General features: G+C 35.9%; 1 protein-coding gene across 1 annotated transcript in view; it reads right to left on the bottom strand.

The window, feature by feature from the left end:
- Nucleotides 1–351: 351 nt before the first annotated feature.
- The window catches only part of LRP12 (LDL receptor related protein 12), a 52,626-nt gene continuing 30,326 nt past the window's right edge, over nucleotides 352–22,651 (bottom strand). The window contains exons 2-7 of the mRNA XM_005150915.3: nucleotides 21,312–21,368; nucleotides 14,243–14,378; nucleotides 12,635–12,837; nucleotides 7,181–8,282; nucleotides 6,288–6,420; nucleotides 352–3,581 (exon numbers count right to left, since the gene is read on the bottom strand). Coding sequence (XP_005150972.1) covers nucleotides 2,718–3,581; nucleotides 6,288–6,420; nucleotides 7,181–8,282; nucleotides 12,635–12,837; nucleotides 14,243–14,378; nucleotides 21,312–21,368 — 2,495 coding nt within the window. The 3' untranslated portion in view covers nucleotides 352–2,717. The remainder of the gene's footprint in view (nucleotides 3,582–6,287; nucleotides 6,421–7,180; nucleotides 8,283–12,634; nucleotides 12,838–14,242; nucleotides 14,379–21,311; nucleotides 21,369–22,651) is intronic.

Genomic DNA, 22,651 nt, shown 5'->3' with positions numbered 1-22,651 from the left:
TTCTATACTTAGAAAAAGCTTTACATGAGGAAAAAAGTTGCCTCACAATAACCTACATTCTTCAAAGCCTTCTGATAAAAGTTATTTATTATAGAAGATAATTCCAGTGAGTCATTCTGACGTTTGTTCAAAATGCCCCAGCATTGCAGCAAAGCTAAATCAAGAATGATTTAAACAAGGTGCTAATTCAAGCTCTCCAGAATAAAAAGAAATTAAGTAATATGCTTCAATGGAACTCTCAGTAAAAACAAACCAACCCCTTCCCATCCCCCCAGTCACCAGTACATTAATCAAAAGAAAAATTGAGCACTTATTTAAAATCACTGAGAAAAAAAAAATCACTGCAACAAATTAGCCTCATACAAATATGAATTTTATTTACAGTTTTCCAAATTCTCAATCAAATCCAACTTCTCAGTTAAATGTGTAGCATTTCTCCATAAAACAAATTAAATGTTGTGTTCTTTTTACATCTGCAGGATGGAGTCCATAGGTGCATGCTATTTGGGGCACCTAACGGAAGACATTTAGGTCATTACGTGTGTGTTTAACACCATAAGTATTCTGTGAAGTATCTGCCTCAGGGACAAACATTTCCATAACCACTTTCTAATGACAATTAGTTAGGAAGGTTTAAAAACCCAGTATTTTATACCAGGACATACTGTTTCACATATATTTCAGGGTGTGTTACCACGTTCATATTGCAAAGTTGCCTGCTCTATAAGCAAAGCCACTGAAATCGACTAAAGGTTACCCACAGATTTAGATATTATTCAATGTGAATAAAAATGGCCATTGATGACTTTTACTCGAGTATATGTACTTATGGGCCAATCTGTACCTGATCTGGTACCAGTGCGATGTGATCTGTTCTGAAACTTGAAAACCACATGGGTTATTGTAATAGAATCTTTTACAACTGTATTGCACATAAGGTTCCTCAAAAGCACAAATCTACATAATGTGTCCTGATCTCAGAATTTACCTGCTAACTCTCATGAATAAAATCAACTGGGTGGTAAAATTGTTTATTTTTTTCATCCCAGTGTCTGTGAATGAAGAGAAGAGGAAGAAGATATACACGCCTTGGAATCCATTCAATTGTTTGTTTCTTCTGCATGTGATTTGTACTTCAGAGATGAGGATTTTAAAAGGAAAAAAATAAAACAAAAATAAAAAGCCAGACAGACCTTGGATTTATCTTTAAAAGTACCTCAAAAACATAACAAAAAATGCAATTTAATTTTGATACATATTAAAACATTTTAGTCAGTTCTGCTCGACAGCATAACACGACAGAAATGCACAAGACTTTAAACATGCTTTAAAATGACATTCAACAAAGTATTTAAAATTTAATAAATAGCATACAATCACACACAAATACATTTCATACTGGATCTTTAAGCCTACTAAAAACAGACTGGCAAAGAATAAATAAAACAGTAGTTGACATTTTTGTTTTTAAAAAGGTCTAGATTCTTGTTGTCACACTAGTAGCCACATATTAACCTGCTTATCACAAAATTGGAAGTTAGGAGCTTTTTTTCCCACTGATCTGTTTTGCTCCAACATGTAATAGCATAAAAAAAATACACTAATGGGATTTTTCCTTTTTTTTTTCTTTTGAAACAACCAGTCTGTAACCAAGTAAACCAGTTTTTAAATACAACGAATAAATAGGGAATTAGTAAAGCAAATTCAATTGCAACAAAAATTCAACACCCCAAGAAAAGAGCCATGGAAATATATAGCCATTGCAATATTAGACAATAATAGTACTTAAAGTGATAGTGCTTGTGCACTAAGCTCATTAGAGACCTTAATATTATTTTAGTGCAAATCCCTTGAGTCCAAACAAGCTTTATACTCTACAGTATTAGAGAAAGATCTATTACCAGTTGGAACTTGTTCTGTAGTGTATTTGTACATAGCAGATATTTAAAGAACTAACACGTAATATCTTCGGCCCTTTTTTACTTCAAATTGAAAAGACTAATGACTGGGGATTTTACATACTATTTGGCTGTACCATATTAGATTGCAGTTTAGGAAAGTCAGTGCTATAAAAGCTTTTGCCATCAGTTTATCTATTATAGCTAAATTTCACAAATCATTGCATTTTGTACTTCTTGAAGAAAAAGAATGCTGCTGAAGAAAGTTTCTCCTCCCTTTAAATAAGTTCACATTATGATGAAATTCAAGAATATTTAAATGAAGTGTTGTATAAACTCAAAAGAAAAATAAGTATTTTACATTAACAATCCTTACCGGTATTTAGTATATTAAGTTACAAGTATGTTGGCAACAATACAACAGAGTCAATTCCTAAAGGAAAATAATTCTGTACAAATTCACCTGTTAATATGGGGTTAAACAGGCCAAATAAGTCTTGAGCAGCTGTGTTTCTGGTTTGAACTACAGTACCAGGATAAACTAAATTTGAAACTAACTGGGATAACTTTAGTTTAAAGAGTAATCAGATTATACTGGATACACACATTGTGTATTCAGAGCCATTAAAGTGTTCATTCTAATAGTTCTGTAACAGCATCCAGTATAAAAAAAGTTTAATCAACCACACAAGCTAAAACAGCTTTAACATAATGTTGTCCTGGATTTTTTAAAACTAAAAACTAGTTTTAACTGTGAAGTACAAAACAATGACAGATATTGCTCCAACTTGTACACAATCTTTCCTAAACAATCCGTACCTAGCAGAGTAATAATGCCTCATCATCACTAGTTTCATTTTTCACTGTTGCTTCTAAGCAAGTGTCAGGTATCTGGGCAGTGTGTACGATGCCACAGCTCTCACAGGGGCCATCTCGACTGCATGACCTTACACTGTGATGTGTTGCACTGTAAGGCTGTCTAAGCCCTGGTCCTTGATCTGAGCCAAGATCAAGCAGAGGTCTTGAACAGTCATTCATGTCAAAGTCTGATGCTACATCAGAGACTGGAATTAACATTTCAACATCATCATCCTCTTCTCTTCCGCTTACCCCATTATCAAGCTGTCTCAAAGGACTTTGGTTCTGATTCACTGAGCTTGATCTCCCTAAAGTAAAGCGTACCCAGCGTAAGCCTTGAGTCATACGACTTAGTGCGCTCGTGAGCTGGTGACGTGCGGGACTTGTGCTTGGGGGCTCAACACTTGTCGCTTCTCTTCCACCATCAGTGTTACCGCTACTGCCACTCTGAGCAGAGGAACTCCCACATGCTCCGACTGTTGCTTCTATTGCTGTTGCAGGAGGGACTTTCTGAGGCAAAGTGGCAGCAACACCACCAACTGCTCCTGCTGTGTCTCTTCTTTCATTTTCTGTATCTGTATCATCAGATTCCACTGAAAACAGACTTCTGTGAGTATTGTTTCTTTCAGCTTCTCTACTAGTACTTTGGCTGGCAACATCATCTCCATCTGCGGAGACCAATGCCAGCGATCCAGAATGACGTGACCTTGCAAAATTAAAAATTCGATTCCAAATGTTACTTGATCTGCCAGCAATAGGAAGTCTGATTGAGGTAAATCCAAGCTGAGATCGTACTGCCAGTCTCAGGTTTTCCAGAACTGAAGCCTATATGAAAAGACAAACAACAATCAAGTGTTGACAGTGTGTTGTCATTGTTCTATTAAAAGTATGATAACTACAGTGCAAAACCACAAAGTTAAATGTAGAAACTTACATATTAAAAAGATGTCACATATTTAGTATTAAGGATCTGAAGTACATAGCAATTTGCTATATTAAAAAAAAAGCAGGAATGAAAAAAGTCTAGATTCTCTTGAGGAAAAAAAAATATGAACAGGGAAATTAAGCAAAAAAAAACATATGGCAGAAAAAGGAGAATCAAAGAGCAATCAAGATAAAAGATATTTTTCTGCCAAAATCAAGGGCCTCTGAATAAAGGCAAAGTTTCTGAAACCAAGGCACTGTAACCTGGATATGTTGTGGTTTAAGCCCAGCTGGCAACCCAGAACCACACAGCTGCTCACTCACTTCCTCCCCTTCCCCCCATGCTCCCGGAGAGATGTGGAGGAGAATCGAAAGAATGTAACTCCCATGGGCTGAGATAAGAACAGTCCAGTGACTAAGGTATAACACAAACCACTACTGCTACCACCAATAATAATAGTAATGATAAGGGAAATAACAAGGGAAGAGAATACAACTGCTCACCACCCGCTAACCGATACCCAGCCTGACCCAAACAGTGACCTAGCCCTTCCAGGTAACTGCCCCCAGTTTACATGCTGGGCATGACATGCTGTGGTATGGAATACCTCTTTGCTAGCCAAAGACTAAGTGTTTTTGACTTTCAGTGCTGTTCCCAGGCTGAAAGACAAAAACACAGCACTGCACCAGCTACTAAGAAGGAGAAATATGACTGCTACTGCTGAACCCAGGACAGTATGGAACACTGCTTACAGAAAAGTACATCCACAGGTACATACCGCAACAGGTACGCAAGATCTGTTTCACACAGTCTTACCAAGAAAATAAAGTAGTCACTGGATTTTACAGCACACAGAAACATGCCTCAAAAAGTTTAGGAGTTTAAAAATGAAATCTTCCAGAAAGATTTACCAGAGGTGACCTTTCCTTATCCACTACCATGGGGCTGCCTAGAAAAGAGACTAAATTAAATATCCTCTCTAGCAGGGGCTTATAATTTGATTTTTTTTCCCATTCTGGCATAATCAGTTAATTTGGTTCAAAATGCTTTAATGCTTCTGTTTAATTAAAATTATTTTATGTGTTCTAAACCATACATTTCCCAATTTAGTATGTATTTGCTAGTCCTTAAGCTACAGAACAATGTATGCCTGATTTTTTTCTTCTTAAAACTTTGCTTGAAACTTTAAAATTGTAAAGTAACACAAACATACTAAACCTTTGAATTGGGGATCCCTTACTTGTGCCTCAGCTAAGTGTCTCAATTCTCAAATACCAGGGTGGAAGATCTAACAGATGCCCATGATTCAGAAAACATTCATGGATGTATTACTACATGTCTGGGTTTTCCAGAACCGTCTTCTCTATCAGGAGATTTCACTGCAGCAAAACCCAAGATCTTTAGGCCACTTTTGTGGTGTTTCATGATGAAACCCTGGTCTGCGCAAGCAATGTTTGTTTGAAAATGTTAATGGTTTCTAAATGTCTACACATTCACCAAATTTGAATTACTGCATACATGGTAGGGATGTGCAGGAAACAGTTTGTTCCAACTTAGCTCTGCTAGAGGAATTACATTTATTAATAAAGTTTAGTGGTAATTTAGCTAAAAAATAATAATAAAAAAATCTTCACAGTATTTTCTTTCTGATATATTTTCAAAGTCTCTCAAGTGAATTGTAATTTATTTTCCCCTTTTCATCTGCAAAATTCTTTTGTGACAGATCACAACTGCCACTTGTGAACATGTACGTGTGAAACAGTAAGTGAAATAAAATCAGTTCTGTGCAAAATCAGGAAAAAAAAAAGCCAACCAAACCCCCACCAACAAAACAACAAACCTGTTCCCCTTCTTATGGTCTTGTAATTATTATTCTTACATGCTTAGCAGTATTAACTAACAGTAAACCTTGCTGCATTAACTGCAACACATAAATGCAAGTTAACACCAAATCTAATACAGCACCACAGCAGGACTCCTAGACTGAGGACTTGTCTTGTTTCTCCAAACAGCATTATAACTGATTTTTTTTTCAACGAAGAAGTTGTTTTGATAGAAATTCATTCATCAACCAAGTAAGAATTGTGCTAATGATCCATCTGAGAATCAGGATGGCTAGACACTATTAACTGCTATTTACTAGCTCTTACTTTGTTACTCCTGTTAATTTTATAAATTACAGCATTCCCTTTGCCATCATCTTTTCTATGCACAGTAGGCATGACAGTACCTAACTGTATATGCACAGTGGATATGAACTACCATTTTGTATTAGAAATCTGAATTATTCTTTCCAAAATTCTGAAGCTCTATCTTGCAAACTTCTACAACATCATAAATACAGAACCATACAACTGGATTTAATGTATCCCTTTTCATGCAAGAGGAATTCTACTGTGTGCATTACTGGCATTCATTAACAACAAGAAATGTCTGCTAAGAAAACTGTGTACTGTATCATTTTTCCAATGGCTAATCCTTAGCATAATATTATTGGCCTGAAAGGAAGAAAAGGAAATGCTATAGAAAATGCAGCTAAATGTTAAAATACCTTTATTTTGATCTCTTCAAAATTAAATGGTCTGCCTGCTATTTTGGAATCTTACCTGATTTGGTGAACAAACTGGAAAATCTTCAACTGGTGGAATTAAACCCTGGGCAATTAACTGTCCATAGGATGGAGGAGCTTCTCTTCTTAACAGTTCAGCCTCAACCCTTGACAAATGAGTTTCAAATGATCTTTCAAAGACAAAAGAGATTTCATAATATAAGATTAGGATGTGTGTGTGTATATATATTTAAAATTACATCAGACCATTATAATCTGAAATAGTAAATTTGAGCAGATTAATTAGTTTAACTGAAATTTAATTGACAAAGAATATACAGTAAGTCCTTGTAGCCATTCCTATGGGTCTGTCCAGCTGAGACAAGAACAAAACCAACCCAATAATGAATTCTTAAAAACACAACCCATGGGCTAAATATAAATGGCAGAATAAGAGATGTTTATTTTATAGAAACTGAAGAACATGTAATCCTGGTATGCATAGTCTACAATGAAAGAAACATGCTGTTAAATACACAATTGAGATATTTAGTTGCAGAAATGCAGCTTTCCCACACTTTCTTTTTGGTCAAAAAAAATCTGAAAGCTTAACTCCCAATAGTTAAGTGATCAGAATACTTCTATCCCTGTTCTTCAGTGAGAGTGTGGGTCAGTCACTGGAACAGGCTCTCCAGGGAAGTCGTCAGAGCACCAAGCCTATCAGAGTTCAAGGGAGTATCTGGATGAAACTCTTAGCCATATGGTTTAGTTTTAGGTAGTCCTGGGTCCCTTCCAACTTGATATATTCTATGATTAATCTATTTTTACTGTCAAAGAAGGAACAATGCCTTTAGAAACCACATGCAATAACTTTATAGGATAAAAATGTTTCAAGTGTAACAATAAAAGATGAAAATACTTTTTTAGTTCTCAAGGCCATCTCTTACTTACCTTCGCTCAAACATCCTGAGTGAGTACAATTTACAAGTACATCCCAGTGCAATGACAAGAAGCAATCCACAAATAAGACTTCCAATGACAGCTGCAGTTATTACTCTAGTGGGCACAATGACTGGGCAATTCTCTTCATCACTGCCATCACCACAGTCATCTTGAGAATCACAAACCCAGCTCTCAAACACGCAGCGGTTATTTTTGCAATGAAAATTTCCTGGCTGACAGAAGAAACAGTTTTTTTCATCTGAACCATTAGGGCAATGATTCTGGTAGTTGCAGCGATCTGAGCGAGGGTAGCACACACCATTCCGAGAGCAGGGAAACTCATCTCTTTGGCACATAGTGCAGTTGGTTTCATCCCTTCCATTTGGACAGTGCCAGTAGCCATCGCAGCGTTGCTGCTCTGTGTAGCAACCCCAATTGCCACCACATGGGATTTCCCAGGGCAAACAGAAGCCATCTACTTGATAGGTGGCATTGAATCCTCTGGCAGCATTTACTTTGTCAGCACAGAAATGCACTCGTATCTGTCCTGAGGATGAAACAACTGTGAGGGGAGCATGAGAGTCAAATGCTGTTAGCACACGCAACAGCCTCCGTGGATTCTCCTCTAGTCCATCATATATTTTGACATAGTCTCCATAACCTGTACCATCAAGTTTAAAATCAGTGAATCGCAGTATGACTTTGCGATGGTCACCAGTGTCTATCAGCCAGGTGCAGTTGCTTCCAGGTGGATAGAAGTCAGGATAGTTGGGAGAACTGAAAGTACCATAAAAGTATTTTAACCACTGCCCGCATGTTGGCACATCACAGTCTATTTCATCTCCTAGGTCAAGACAATCAATGTTACCATCACATTTTAAAGACTCTGGAAGGCAAGTGTAAAGCTTGGTGAAGCGAGAAAGACACTGAAACTGGTTGTGAGCACAAGGCTGAAAGGAAGAAGCGGTTGGAGGATTAGCTTTGGCACAGATTTCTTCATCCGAGTTATCTCCACATTCATCCATGTTATTGCATTTCCAGCTTTCTGGAATACACTTCCCATTAGCACAATGAAACTGGTCGCAGTCACAGTTTGGTTCATCAGATTTCCCTGAAAGAAAAACAAAAAACAAAAGATAAAAATCTCTTTTATATTTAGCACTTTATCATTTGTCACGTATTTGCTGCATCAGGTAGTTCAGAATGGCAAACCAACAATTTAATGTCTCTGTAAATTACAACTTCCAGTAAGTTCCAAGATAAAACATTTTTTTCAAGTTGAAGGTCTGACAGCACATCAGCATGAGCCTCATCCTTAGTGTCTTTCAGTCAAATAACTTCAACCTAAGAAAACAATGCTCCTATATGGTGATTGAAAAATCTGACTTCTAACATGCTAGAACTAAGTCACAAAATACTGTTTCCTCCCTTTCATCTGAAATACAGAAACATTTTGTCCTGCAGTACCAGTTACCTCCTTGAATTCTTTTTTGTAAAAGCAGTCAGACCTGTCTCCTGTTTTCATAGGTTCCTATTTTGTATGGAAAAATCTACAGCAAGAGATAAGCTAACAGTTGAACATTAACCATTACCACCAACCAAAACGAAATCTCTGTCCTCACCTCTTCCCACTGTTTGCTCCTGTCTCTGCTCCAATAAGTAAGAAGAGAGTGCAGCAAATGCAGAAACACACGCTTACCTGAATACAAAACTACACTTTAAAAGACAATGATCTAAGTAGTGGTCCAGAAAACATGGAAGTGTGGGATATTTTTGGTAATTTTATTTATTCTGAAAGAAAATAAATAATCAAGAAACACCTTTATTTAAGAAAATGTGGTCAACTAGCTACTACCACACTTGTAAGATGAGAATATTTTTTTCAGGCCTTCATTTATTAAAGTTAAAGCTACATTAAACACAGAAGCACAGCTGGGAAGCAAGGTATTTGAGCCCTGCACCAAGGTAGCTAAGTCAAATACTGTTGTATCATTTAAAATCACTGCAATTCCTAAAAAACATGGTAGAGGACTGTAAGCTAGAGACTGTAAAATTTGCTACAAACCAAGCTACCAAGGTCAATCCTCAAAAAAACATTCAAAAAATTCTGCAATGCAGATGGCCCTACAGGAGAAGCAGGTTCTATCTTGTTTTATGAGAGAACAATCCAGATTGGGATGGATCTCTGGAGGTCACCTAATCAAAACATCTGCTCAAAGCAAGGATAACTGCAGTTCTTCAGAGCCTTGTCCAATCAAGTATTTTCAAAGTTCCAGTGCTTAACCACATGAAATGATAAAGAATTTCCCTTGCTGCAGCTAATCTACTGTGATAGGTCAAGTGATATTGAACCTCAGTTCTCCTTTTTGCTATTTTAGTTATCTTATAAAGCATTAAAAAGAAATACTCTAACTTGAAATGTTTTTTTAAAGTTGCAACATCAGCATTTAAAAAGCATCACAAATGCTAAGGTTTTTAAAAATGAATGCATGAAAAAACCAACAGGAGCGACAGCAGTTAGAAGCACTGCTGAAGAGCTTTTAAGTCAACAAATTTGCTGACAAGAGTGAAAGGAGAGCAAAATGATTTAAGTGATTAAAGTATCACTTTAGTATAAACGATATTATCTTCCTGTTCTGTTACATAAGTATCTGTATTTGTATTATTTATATTATACACACATACATATCATTCATAATATTAGTATGGAAAATACTTAGAACTTGAATTTGAAACTTTTAAAACTGAACTCTTATGACTTGTCCTGCCTAAATTGTATGACTATGCTCCATAGGCAGAGGGCAGTACAGTAGAATGTGCATGAGAAGAGTCACCGAACTTGCTCAAGCACTGATGATACTCTAGTTCAATGCTTTTTACCCTGCAGAACCTGGAAAAAGTTGAGCAGAAAGTTACAATGCGGAGCTGTAAATATCAATGGCAGTATTGTAGTAACAAAAAACCCTGTACTTTCAACATAAGCTACACTCCTTCTGCAGGCTTTTAATAATCTCAGAAAATAGCTGCTTACTTGATCCTGTACACAAATAAGACTGTATTTGAAAGCTGTACTATAAAAGACTTCAGGATAGTACAAGATAATTAGCAGAACCCAAGAGCAGTTGTAGCCAAAGGATTAACACGATCCTTCTACACTTTTACAGTGAACACAGACCTTTGTACTTTTATTGTTTTCTATTCCACATCACTATCAGTGAACTCCAACCCATTCCAATATTCACAATTAAATAAGCTGATAATTTAAAAGTGATGGGAGTAAGACACACGGAAGAAAGGCAAGTGATACAAAATTTACCTTCCAGTCAACCAACGTTCCTAAACTGTAATGCTTTTTTTGTTCTTACTGTTTTGTTTGTTTGAAGATATTAAACAAGAATTTAAAGAATTCACATGGTCTATCTTCCATATCAGATTTTAAACACAGGGCTCCATGATGGTCCCTTTTGCACATATAAGTTAATTATTTTTATCATTCCAGCACAAGTTGGCCTAACTTGCATCCATGTAAATATGACTACTTTCCCCCCTTCTCTAAGGCCACACGCCACCTTTGAGAATAGCCTTAGCAACAATGAATTAAATAGTCCATTGAGGCATTCAAGCAAGCACTACTGCATGATGCTAATGAGCAGAAATTAAAAAAAAACATAATGGCACAGTTGAATGTGTAGCAAAAATGTTAGTATTTCAGGAGTCTCCTTTGACACAGGCTGACAGGATCATTGTTAAAGCAGATTTTTCAACTCTTTTGCTACACGCACGTCAGTTTACAACATTAGAAGACTACTCTGATCACTGAAACACTACATTTCCACCTCAGTCATGAAATACTTCCTAAGTATCATGTTAAGCACAGGGACCAAGCTCAAACCAAAGTTTTGTTAAGGTTTGTTTTTTAAAAAATGAACATGCCCTCTCCAAAAAACAAACCTGTTTTTATTTTCTTAAAACAAGGCATTTAAAACCACAGGATTTAAGTCTTAAGCACTGAGTACCACTATATAACATTAAAAAGAAGAAATCAAGTAACTGAAAAAAATGGCTTAATGTTGGAAACTTTACAGCTTCTTCCAGAAGGAGTGACCTAATGAAACTGCTTCAAGATCGAAGGAAAAGCAAAGAAAGGATTTTCAGAAAAAACTCTACTGAGCCTGTGGCTTGCCTCCCCTACCCATTCCACATCTGTATTCAAAATGTTCTTCCTTCCCAAAGCCCCTCAGGCAGGAACACTGCCTTCCCTCTGTGTTTGCAAGGAAAGGGAGATAAACAGGGGAAATGTAGTAGAGGAGTCAGTGGTTTTCCCTCCTGTCCTGTCATCTTTTTTGGCAAGACAGTAAAAAAAAACCCAGGTAGAAGAACACTGTCCTGAAAGCTGAGCCATCAACAAAGGTAAAGTAAAGCATGCATTACTTCTCTCAAGACCTGCTAAGCTGCAAGGAGCCAGTAGAGGGAACCTTTTTATAGGCTTGGAAACAGGTGATAGAGCAGGAAGGACAAGCCCTGGAAACTTCAGGTTTGTGAAAGGCTGAGAGTGTGGAGGAAGCCACCACATAGAAAGAGTGCAGAATACTCAACAGGCACAAATACGGCTTAGGCTAGAGGAAATCAGGGCTAGTTTTACTGAATCTTGGTGGAATAGTTCTGATGGGTGGAAGAGTATGAACTGTTCTATGGAAAAGAGGAGTCAAAAGTTGGTATGCAGAGATTTGGAGCAGGCCAGAAGGTAGATACAGGCACACACCCAGAGGGAGTAATAGAACGTGAAACCACTATGAAAACAAAGAAGAATCTGATCCAGTATTTAGGGTAGAACAACATGATCATGGTATTACATAAAATTGTAACACCTCATAAGGCCAGAAAAGGTTTGGAACTAGTCTTTACCCATGACTAGCTTCCTCCTCTCTCTTGGCAACAGCTACTAGAGAAATAATTACCTAGAAAACAGTCCCAAACTACTATTACCAATAACTAGCTTATACTGCATACTTGAATTACCCAAGAAAAATTTTCACATACAGAACCATGTCTGTAGTTGGCCAGAGTAACCTATCATATTAATAATGCTGGGGGGGGGTTTAATGTTTTAGTTTATTCTAAAAGTGCACATTCTAGAGATGAGAAAAAATTATGCAGTTTCTATACTAAATGTAAAAAATTTCCTGCCATTTTTTCCCTCTCTTGCCATATTTATGGTACTCAGAAGTATACCCAACTATCCTAAACTAATTTTTTTCTGATGAAAACATTTTGAATCTTAAACTATATTAAAGAAACTTCCAGTGGCCTACTATTAATAGTGAACTTTTCCCTGATTTCACTGAGCCTTGAACTGACTACAAAAAATACATATACTGGACTCTGCTACAAGGAAGTAGTTCTTGAAACAGGACACAAATAAATGAAATCATAAAACTGTACCAGGTATCAGCTGAAACATACCAGCAAAGTAGGCCAATCTGAAGCCTTTTCGGGAGATGCTATCATCTGAATGAAACCTGATCCAAACATGATCCTGTGAGGAGATGTATGGTGAAGGAATGGAGGAGCCGCACGCTCTATAGCCTTCGATATTCTTGTAGCTTCCAATTGTTAACCAATCTGAGCTGCATCGTCGTGATCCCTGAACATCAAAGTCTTGAAAGCTGACAGAAAGGAACAAACAAAAAAGGTCAAAATTGCTACTCAACTGCATAATACATAACTAAGGTGATGAATTACTACACATAAAAATGGAAATTAGCTCCAAATTCTTTTTTATTCTATCCATTTAACCTTGTGGTGATGATATTTTTACATTATAAGGACAGCAAAAATCCATTCTATCAACCAGACTATTGCCTGCAGTACTTGAAGTTCAGTTTTGCTACAAAAAAATTAAGCCATCATCTAAAAATGAACAAAAAAAATCCATTCATGAAATTGTTTTTAAGTCTCATTGAATATGACTTTCATATACTACTAAGTGGTTTAAGTCAATGCTACGTTTAGCCAATATGACTTGACATCATAAATACAGCTAAATTGTTCAGAACTATGATTTCAGATAAGATTTTCTTCCAGTAGCACTACTTGCTTACCCAACGGATATGTCATGGAGTGTCATGGTATGGCTACGGCTATATCAAGACATGCTGTCATGGTAATGAAGTGTGAAGGGGAGAGAGTCTGGGCAAACCAGGTCTGTACAGATAACAGAGCAGTAAACCAGAAACAAAATATGAAATGTCTGAGTGGAAGAAAACAGTTTGAAGGAAAAAACCCTCAAAGTTTTATTAAACAGTATGAAAATGTTGAGAAAGCATTCAGTCCTACCTACTTTACACTGAGTTTATGCCAGTTTAATATTTAGCAGAAACTGTTTAAATTAAAAAGCTGTACTTTAAATATCTAACTGATGTCAAAGCAAATACTTCATAACGAAGAGCTGCTTCTTAGGTCAGCAAGTCTGTACTGGAAACTGAAGTAAATCTGCAGCTAATGCAGTTTCATGATCAGCCTTTGAAGCGGTACTAATTTGTATCTTGATGCTAAAACAAGCCTTGATTTCCCTTGTGGCTGTAATAGGGAACGAACTGATGAGAATTTGAACCTACACGCAACTTTTTTTACACTACTTCTTTAAAAAAGTTACAAGATATGTAAAACAAAGGTGCTCCCTGCCTCAAAATTCAGCATTTCCAAAACTGCAATCATATCTACTTATTTACTATTTGTACCCTGTCATTTTTAATCACATCATGAGACTTCAAAGCAGAAAAGTTACAGTATTTCCCTGGACATTTTTAAAACAGGATTCTTAAGATTTCACAGATGTTAAAAATAAATGAACACATAGACAGTCTTTCAAGCTGCCAGTTCTCCAGTTGAAAACAAATGTTACATGGCTATGTGAGAGCAAATCAGTTAAAAGGAAAGGCAGAAAACATACATACCAGAAATCCTACATTTACAGGAAGGAAAAGAAAGCCGGTACATACAAAATTAGCAGTTAAAAATGTCTAGTCAGTACATCTTTAACCCATGTGGTTAATACAGGAGCACCATTACCTTATAGTAATGATCTCCCCCGGGTTTGCATGGATGTACCAGCTACAGTTGATTCGGGCAGGATACTCAGACGGCCATCCTGGACTTGTGATTGTCCCACTTGGTGATCTAATTTGTTCTGGAATATCTCCACAAGCTAAAAAATAAAATATACATATATATATATATAAAGCAATTTTATTAATCTTGTTTTTAAAAAGCTAGTAGGCCAGAAAAAAAGCTAACCAGCACTAATCAGGGGAAACAGCACACTGAGTTAAATGACACAGCAATTAAAACAATGTCTAAAGGAATTCATAATGGAACGCACTTCAAAAGATGTCTTCCAGTGTTGCCAGTGCATTATACTAATGTCAATTAATAGTACAGATGAAAAAAGATTATTCGATACAGCCTTTAACTTTATTATAAAAATGAAAAGATTTTCTATTTCCTGGTTTTTTTAAGCTTTCACAAAGATTCAGTTCAATTTAGTCATGCATTTATACCTTATGCTGAACAAATGCATTAGAAGGTGAAAAGGAAATTCTATAAAATAATCAACTAGCTGAAATTTTCTGTCTTAGGAAGACTCAGTGCTTGGCCATCTTTTAAATACCCCCTTTCAGCCCTTAGCATGGAAATGATCTCCATACACACAATTCCAAATGTTTGGAATGCAAAGAGCACTAACTGCAGCACACTTTCATGTACACATATTAAAAGTTAGGTTCACAAGAGATTATTCTTAAGAGGGACTTGGGTAACTAAATTTCTGATGATGGACTAGAAAGCTTATATTTATAGGGCTAATTCTATGCAACTGAAGTAACTCAGCCATTTGTATTCTTACTTTATTACAGATGTAGCCTTCTGCATTGGCTTTAACTCAGCTGCTTGTTCCTTTTAGTGGAGTGTTCTCAGCTCTGCTGATTTTATTTCAAGTAATGTACTTGTCAGCCAAAACCACAAAACTATTCCCCTCCCCTAACAGCCTTATATCCAACACCTGTCATACCACATATTCTCAACATTCACATAAATAGGAAGACCAGAATACTCTCACTACAGAGCTTGGAATTATGATGAAGTTTCAAAGGTCAGAACTCACATTAAAAATAACTGCACTCTCTGCTTTTATTTTACAGCTTCCTCACTGCTATTGTGAACTCTCAAAGTTTACAGTAGCATAATCAGTTACACACTACAGTTTTAAACACAAGAACTATTACAAATGAAGAAATATTTTCGTTATTGTGTGATGAACAAAAGCTTTGAGAGTTCTTTATATGTATTTGATTCAAATAAAATCAGAAACGATGCTGTGACCAAATACAAGAAGGAACTGCATTTATAATAGTGCAAAATTTGCAATAATATATTTTGTAAACAGGTTACTTTTTATTTTTATCCACAATCAAGCTTTTCAGGTATCTTTTTCAAGACTATGAGGACTTGAAATTATCTAGCTCTTAAACAATAAAAAGTTATGCTCCTGAATTATCATTGCTACTTAAAAGATTTCTGTATGACATAACAAATACATTTCTAATAATAGGTTTAAAACTACTGTAATATTGAAATGCTTGAATATGTCTGAATTTTTTGTATTACCGTAAATACAGAAATCTAGAAACAAAAATAAAACAGCAGATTTACTGTTTTCAGGTACAGTTGAAAGAACACATTGCTTTATATAGTTTTTCATGCTTCTTATCAAAGCTTCATTCATGGCTGCACAGTTAAGTATTAACATACTTTAGCTATATAAGACCTGTCCTAGCACCTAGGAACAAAACAAAATTATATTATTTATTTGAATATTCAATCAATTATTCTTTGGAAACTTTATTGTTTTAATTTTAAGCAAACCCTATAGGTGGTGCTCTAACACTATATTTTGGAAGACTGCTCTGTATGAATGATCTGGCTATACTTTACAGTATGTAAAGTACAAGCAAATGGAAGTACTGAGAAGAAAACCTGATTATTCACAATTAAATGTTGAAAGTAAAATATCAGTTTCAACAGGTTCAAACAAAATCTTGCAAAAAACCTAGAAGAATGCATGTAGCATTTTGTACCAAGGTTGTAGATATTTGTCAAGCAATTCCATGCACTACTTTGTTATTACTGAAATAGTGCTCAGGTTAAAATAAGCTGCCTTCGGGTGAAACTACACTACTATGATATTCACCTGGTTTTAGATATTTACAAACTGACATATGAGACCTTGTTACAGAGAATAAGGAAGTCTTAAAAGCTACCTGACAAAAACCTTACACCAGAAGATAAAAATAACCCATTCAACATATGTTCACTCCATTTTACTAAGTTCACCTCCAAAAACTTAAGTATGCTATAAATGTACAGCATGCATCTGCTGAATAGAAACCTCCAAACATCACTATAGCAACTTCAAATTATTATGTAATTAGCTTTGCAACATCCTATGCTGGCACAGTTTTCGGTGCACCCTGACAACTACAATCTACTGGATCCAACCCCTGCAGTACTACAAGCAGTAACTTTTACTCATTACATGAGTCTGAATGGAAGAAATTCCACATAGAAAACCTGTATAACCAAGGCAGTACTTTCAGAGCACCATGAAAACTTACAGTTTTATTCAAATTCAGATTTTTTTACTTTGCAATACCAGTGATATCACTATATTTTCTATGATACTTTAATTAAGATGGCTATTTCTCTGTTTCCACAAAAACTAACTCTCAAGAGCCCAGGGCAAAGTATGACCATTTCCAGCACCATCCAATATGGGAAGGGAGATGCTAACAAGGGCATGAGGAAGCAAGAATGATATCAGGCATTAAACACAGAGTGAACAATAACTGTAGAGAGGAAAAAAACAACCAACCAACCAAAACTGAAATGAAAGTGTGCATATGAAAAAGTGGGGGTTCAAAAAATAAAAGGGAAGAGACTTGAGGAAGGAATTACAAAGGAACCTTCGTTCAAGTTAGCTAGATAATGTACTTGAATACTTAGCATACATTCATGCACTGAAATCCCTTATTTATAACTCAGGAGACAACAGAGATCTCTCACTTGCTTAGAAAGTGTATAAAGGTCAAGATCAACTGTGCAGATGCTGCACTTCAGAAGTGCTATCATTTTCATAGAGAATAATTTCTCAGCAAGATTTTTATAATGAAGGATAACCTTTTGAAGTAGAACAGTCTTAAGAGCACTACTTTACAGAGACAACAGCAAGCCTTTTAAGATCAATTCCCTACCTGATTAACTAGGATGTTTCTTCTAAAGCTTTTGAGAATATATCGTAACATACATTTTCTTCACAAGTTTGTAAGCATAGAGAATGTAGAAAAAATGTTTACATTTTGTAACACAAATATGTATTAACAGAGGCAAACATCTTTATGCTAAGTTGTAGAGAATTTGCACTTTAATTTCCATTGCTAGTGGCCCTGCAGGCATTTACATACAGGTCAGTTATGTCTATAGGAACTTAAAATTACAAGAAAACTGAGTAGGTTTGGAATAATTTATTAGAAATACTAAGCTACTACAAATACATGAGAAAATAGCATAATGAAAAATAGAGGAGCCAGAGAAAAAAAAAAATAAAAAGATGAGTTTGCAATCAGAAGCACAAAACAAATTGGGAAGGCTGCATTACAGAGAAGCAAAGACACAGTGATGCACATATCAAAGATGTTTTTAAATCTCACGCTGATGGCCGTAAGATTTTTGGGTGGGAACAAATCCCTCCTGCATAAGCCTTTCTATGTGGGCGTTGTCTTTGCCTTTATTCAATTCTCCTACATTCTTTGTGCAATTCTGCTCACCCATTTCTTCCCTCTTTTAAATTCTTTCCTTTGTGAGCCTCTATTTTATTAACACTATATTTGCAATTGTTTGTTATGTGCCTGTAACTCTGCCCCATAGACTGCAATACTCCAATTAGGACCAGAGATGCTTCACAGGCTAAAGTGCAAAATAATGGTAAAAAAAAAAAAATTATTCCTGAGAGGATAAGCTGTGTCTTGATTTTCTTTTTAAAACCACATACAATAGTTTTCCTCATTCCCTTCTTCCTGAAATTTGTTCATCACCCCACATTATGTAACACGACTATAAACTACCTACAGGATGTTGGCTGGTAAACAGAAGAGAGCCAGTGAAAACTTCATACTACTGAATTCAACTTGCAAGTTACAACAAGAAAATAATTAAGAAAATCATTAAGAAACCTATGCAAAAATTCTGTATAACAATATCTAGAGAAGGAAAGTACCTGTAGTAACAGTGAACAACATGTCAAGGAAAAAAGTCACTTCAGAAAAGCAGGGAGAAGGAGATTAGGGATTTATCTTCACAGTAATGCCAGGAGATTAGTTGAAAAGATAAAAGAATTAGCTTTCAATGTGAACCACAAGATGATAAGGTGTGCATTATATTGGACATGGTAAGGACATGAATGCAGCTGGATAAATGATCTGAAGGTGTTTAAAACAGCTTAGAGTAAAAAGAGAATAATGTTGCGATAAAGTCTAAACCATGAATAGGGAGGATAATTATTGCATTTGTAACTCTCAGGAGCCACTGAAAGTCTTATTTGGAGAACTACAGGAGAAGAAGGCATAGGAATCTTTGCCTCCAGGTCAAGCTGAAAAGCTTTCATTTAAAATACCCTTTGCTCTGCAATGCAGAGACACACCCAGTGAAAAGGAATCACAGTATTTTTGTTAGGGACAAGTGTTTTCACCAATGCAGAAGTTCTTTAAGAAGGGGTGCAGGGAGAAAAGGAGTGCAAAAAAAAGGGGAGACTGGTTTTGCAGTTGTGACAATTATGGTGCAACATACCCCAAAGACAGACCTGAAAATATTTCCTGCTTGTTCTCTAGTGATAGCTTATACACAAGAGACAACATTCCATTATTGTTGTTGGTAGTAAAAGCATGCTCATATATTAGAGGTGTACCTATAACTTGGCAGATATACAGCAGAAGCATAAATACCAAAGACCAAGGAGGTCTGTGCTATTAAAACATAATTTAGTAAGGTAGGTCATGTAGCCTTACAGTGGCAGCATGATAGGAAATCTACCATCAAAGTTGGATTTAGAAAGATTAAAGGCCAGATATTTTTGGTTCTATTTTATAACTCTGCTTAAAATTGTTCTGATAAATATAAAGCTGTCCAGGTATGCTTGATGAACCACATAATCTGCAAGTTCAATAAAAAATGTTTGGGAAACCCAGATGGTTTTGAAAGAACTCAAAAGTTATCTAAATCCATTCTCATCTTTTATACTTGAGCCATAAATCTAACATTTAAGAAGTACATACAAAGACTGTAAGAAAAATGCCACCAGATCTGTCTACACACTTTCTTCAGATTTTCATTAAAAGACCACCCCCATACCCATTATCTCAAAATTCTCTAGTTAAGAATTTTAACTTTTTATTAAGACAGAAACTTTTAAGAGCAAGACATTTATTTTTCCCCAGCTGGAATGTTACAATACAACAAAGGACCACCGAACCACTTTTCTAGATAGCTTTATTTATTTATTTATTTATTTATTTTTAAATGGAAGTCCTCACTGGATCTTTCTTGTCAGTAGTTAAAAGGTCTGTCTACCAGCTGCTGTTATCCTGTGTAGAAAGGACATTATGTTCTCTTCTTGGCACTGCCTGTTCAAGCATGCTGGCCAAAGTACTGAAAGCAGAGTCAAAAATTCCATTCGCTTCTTACCCAACAGATGCTTTTCTGCCTATATTGCAACCTGTGACATGACTGTTGAACAATGAGGTAAATAGTTGTTAAAACTTATCCTGAAAGCTGCATAGCTAGATTTTAGGCTATCTTGTACAATGCAATTCCAGCAACAATTGTTCCAACAGCAGCAAGTACCTGTGCTATCATTTATTGCTTACAGTGTGCCATGAAAATACTATTATATACTTGGTGCATTACTGCTGTTGTACAGGAACAACCTTCTCCATGATGCAGCACAAGAATGGGTAGCAAAGATCTTCTATAATCAGACTTCTGACAGTCTGTGTGGCAAATCCTTTCAGGAAAAGGAAAGTAGTGTCCAGTAACAGAGACCACCCACTGTCTACACATTCATCCAAAAATTTAACCATGTGCACAAGTAGCAATGTAGTATTTGAAGCAATACTACAGGGTAACTACAGCAACATGTGCAAGCTGTTGCCAAAAAGGATGAGTTCACATTTTGACTCTTATTTTAGGAGAAAATTGTGAAAATCTGTGTGATTTCCAGGGATTAGTGGAAGCTTCCCTATGAAAAGAATCAGGCTTGTATTCTTCTACCCACCGAAGAAGAGTACTTATCTTCCCAGTTGCACACATTCTGAGTATCTGTATCAGAAAACACAACCAGCAGCTTAGCTGACACTGCTTAACACCTGAAGAACAAAGGCTATAGACTGGTATCACCTAATGCCTTAACAGACTTACAGTCACATCAGTAACACAGAATAGCCCCAGCCATGGCTCCTGCTCAGAAGAGGCCCAAGACTGATTTACTCGAAGGGAATGCAGCAATCTATGAGCAACGTGTGGTGCTTTTACACCCTCAGCATCTCATCAGTTTCTCAGTTTCATGAGTTCTGAAACTCTTTTTTTCCTTGTATTAAAGAAACTGTGCAGTCAGCTGTACAGTAATTTCAGTTACTGCTTCAATCTAATCAGGCGAAACATAACTCCTGGATTTATATTATTTGATAGTAGCAATGTCCAAAATTACATTTCAATAAATTTCATTTCATGAAAACTTTACTATGGAAAGAAAATATCAATTCAACTTAAACCAACTTTTCTCTTAGTTCAATGTTTGTATGGAAAATAATTAAGCAGTCCACTTAGAAAGGCATAATCTGTTCATGAGCATGCAGGTATCAATTTTATCTTATGACAATTTTTCCATGTTCCAGTTGCTTCATTCCTTATTACATGCTGCAAAAGGCAGTAATAATTTTTATAGCCAAATATCTCTTCATAAGATACCAGGTGGCTTTCAATATTTACTATTTAAGTCATGCATGAAATTTAAACATTACAAAAAATGACTTACCCGTTGACACTCCTGAAATATGCACATTTTCAGAATGTTCTGCAAGAGCACCATTTCCTAAAATTAAACATAATGAATAAGCTAATTTCCAAGATAAAATTTGTAAAAATTCTTCAGATACTCTTTTATAGAACAAAAAGAACAAAACTGAAGTTATTTTAATTAATATTAAACAGTTAAGGTCCCACACTCATTTTATGACAAAACTTAAGAGAAAAACTAGAAGTTACTATACAATGAAAAAGAACCCAAGTATCATAAGTGTACCAGAACAATTAAGTGTTCTATAAAGTTAAGGAACAAAAAACTGATAGTAACAAAGAGTTTTGAGAAACTTCAGGCATTTTAGATGGTGGACTTTGCATGATTTTGTATCTACTTAAATATGTTTTCTTTTCAAGAAAGGTTTATTTCAGTCCATCTCCCCCACCTCCTCCTACCATGATTTGTAAGTAAATGCTATGCAAATAGAAACATCCACAGAAAGAAATCTATTTCATAACCAATTGCAGCCTAAACCCCTTCTCGGTAAAGATGCTTCAGGTATAGACAGAAACTAGCTACTTTTAAGAGTAAATCCCTATTAACATTCATTAAACAGAAATATACTTGCAAAGGTGAACAGTGAAACCCATGTGGTCAAGAGTTAGAGACAAAAAAGTTATTCCTTCAAATATCCTACTACTTGTCCTACTACGTTGCACTCCACCAAAGTAAAAGTCAGCTAAAGTGAATACATTTGCTGACAGGGGGTAGCCCTGGTACATGATGTGACAGATAAAGTTGTATTGGTGCACATTTGTAACACTGAACAGCTCTCAGACTCCTTTATTCAACATCTTTTAACATTTAAAGCAAATTTTTAATAAAATCTTCCAGGCATTTCAGGAGGAAAGGGTACTTTCACAAATAAATTCCTTTGAACATAAGCAGTGAATCTAAAACGTTAAATACATCACTAAGCAAAATTTAAAACCACAACTCATCCCTCAAAGTTTTGTAATACTGATGATTTGCCATGTTATGAAAATTTTCATACATCTGGTGGAAACAGTTGTTTGGCCAGCACTACAATATATATGTGATATATCTGGGTAACAAGAACATTAAATACTTGAAGAAAACTCAATAGTCCATTTATACCAAGGTTAAAGACCATGGTCAGAGTTGACCTAGAACATATAACCTAAGTAAGCATCTCAATGCTGGTCCCTTGCAGTAGTTACAAGTAAAATGTTTCTCACATTGTTACCAGGGTTAACACGAAATGCATGAAGATGTAAGGTATTTTACTTCCTAAAGAGACAATACAGTTAGAAACCTGACGATCAGAATATGCA

This window comes from Melopsittacus undulatus, chromosome 1, assembly GCF_012275295.1.
Source record: "Melopsittacus undulatus isolate bMelUnd1 chromosome 1, bMelUnd1.mat.Z, whole genome shotgun sequence".
In the NCBI taxonomy this organism is placed as follows: domain Eukaryota; kingdom Metazoa; phylum Chordata; class Aves; order Psittaciformes; family Psittaculidae; genus Melopsittacus; species Melopsittacus undulatus.
The sequence above is the reverse complement of the archived record's forward strand: the minus strand, read 5'-3'. Positions and strand labels throughout refer to the sequence as shown.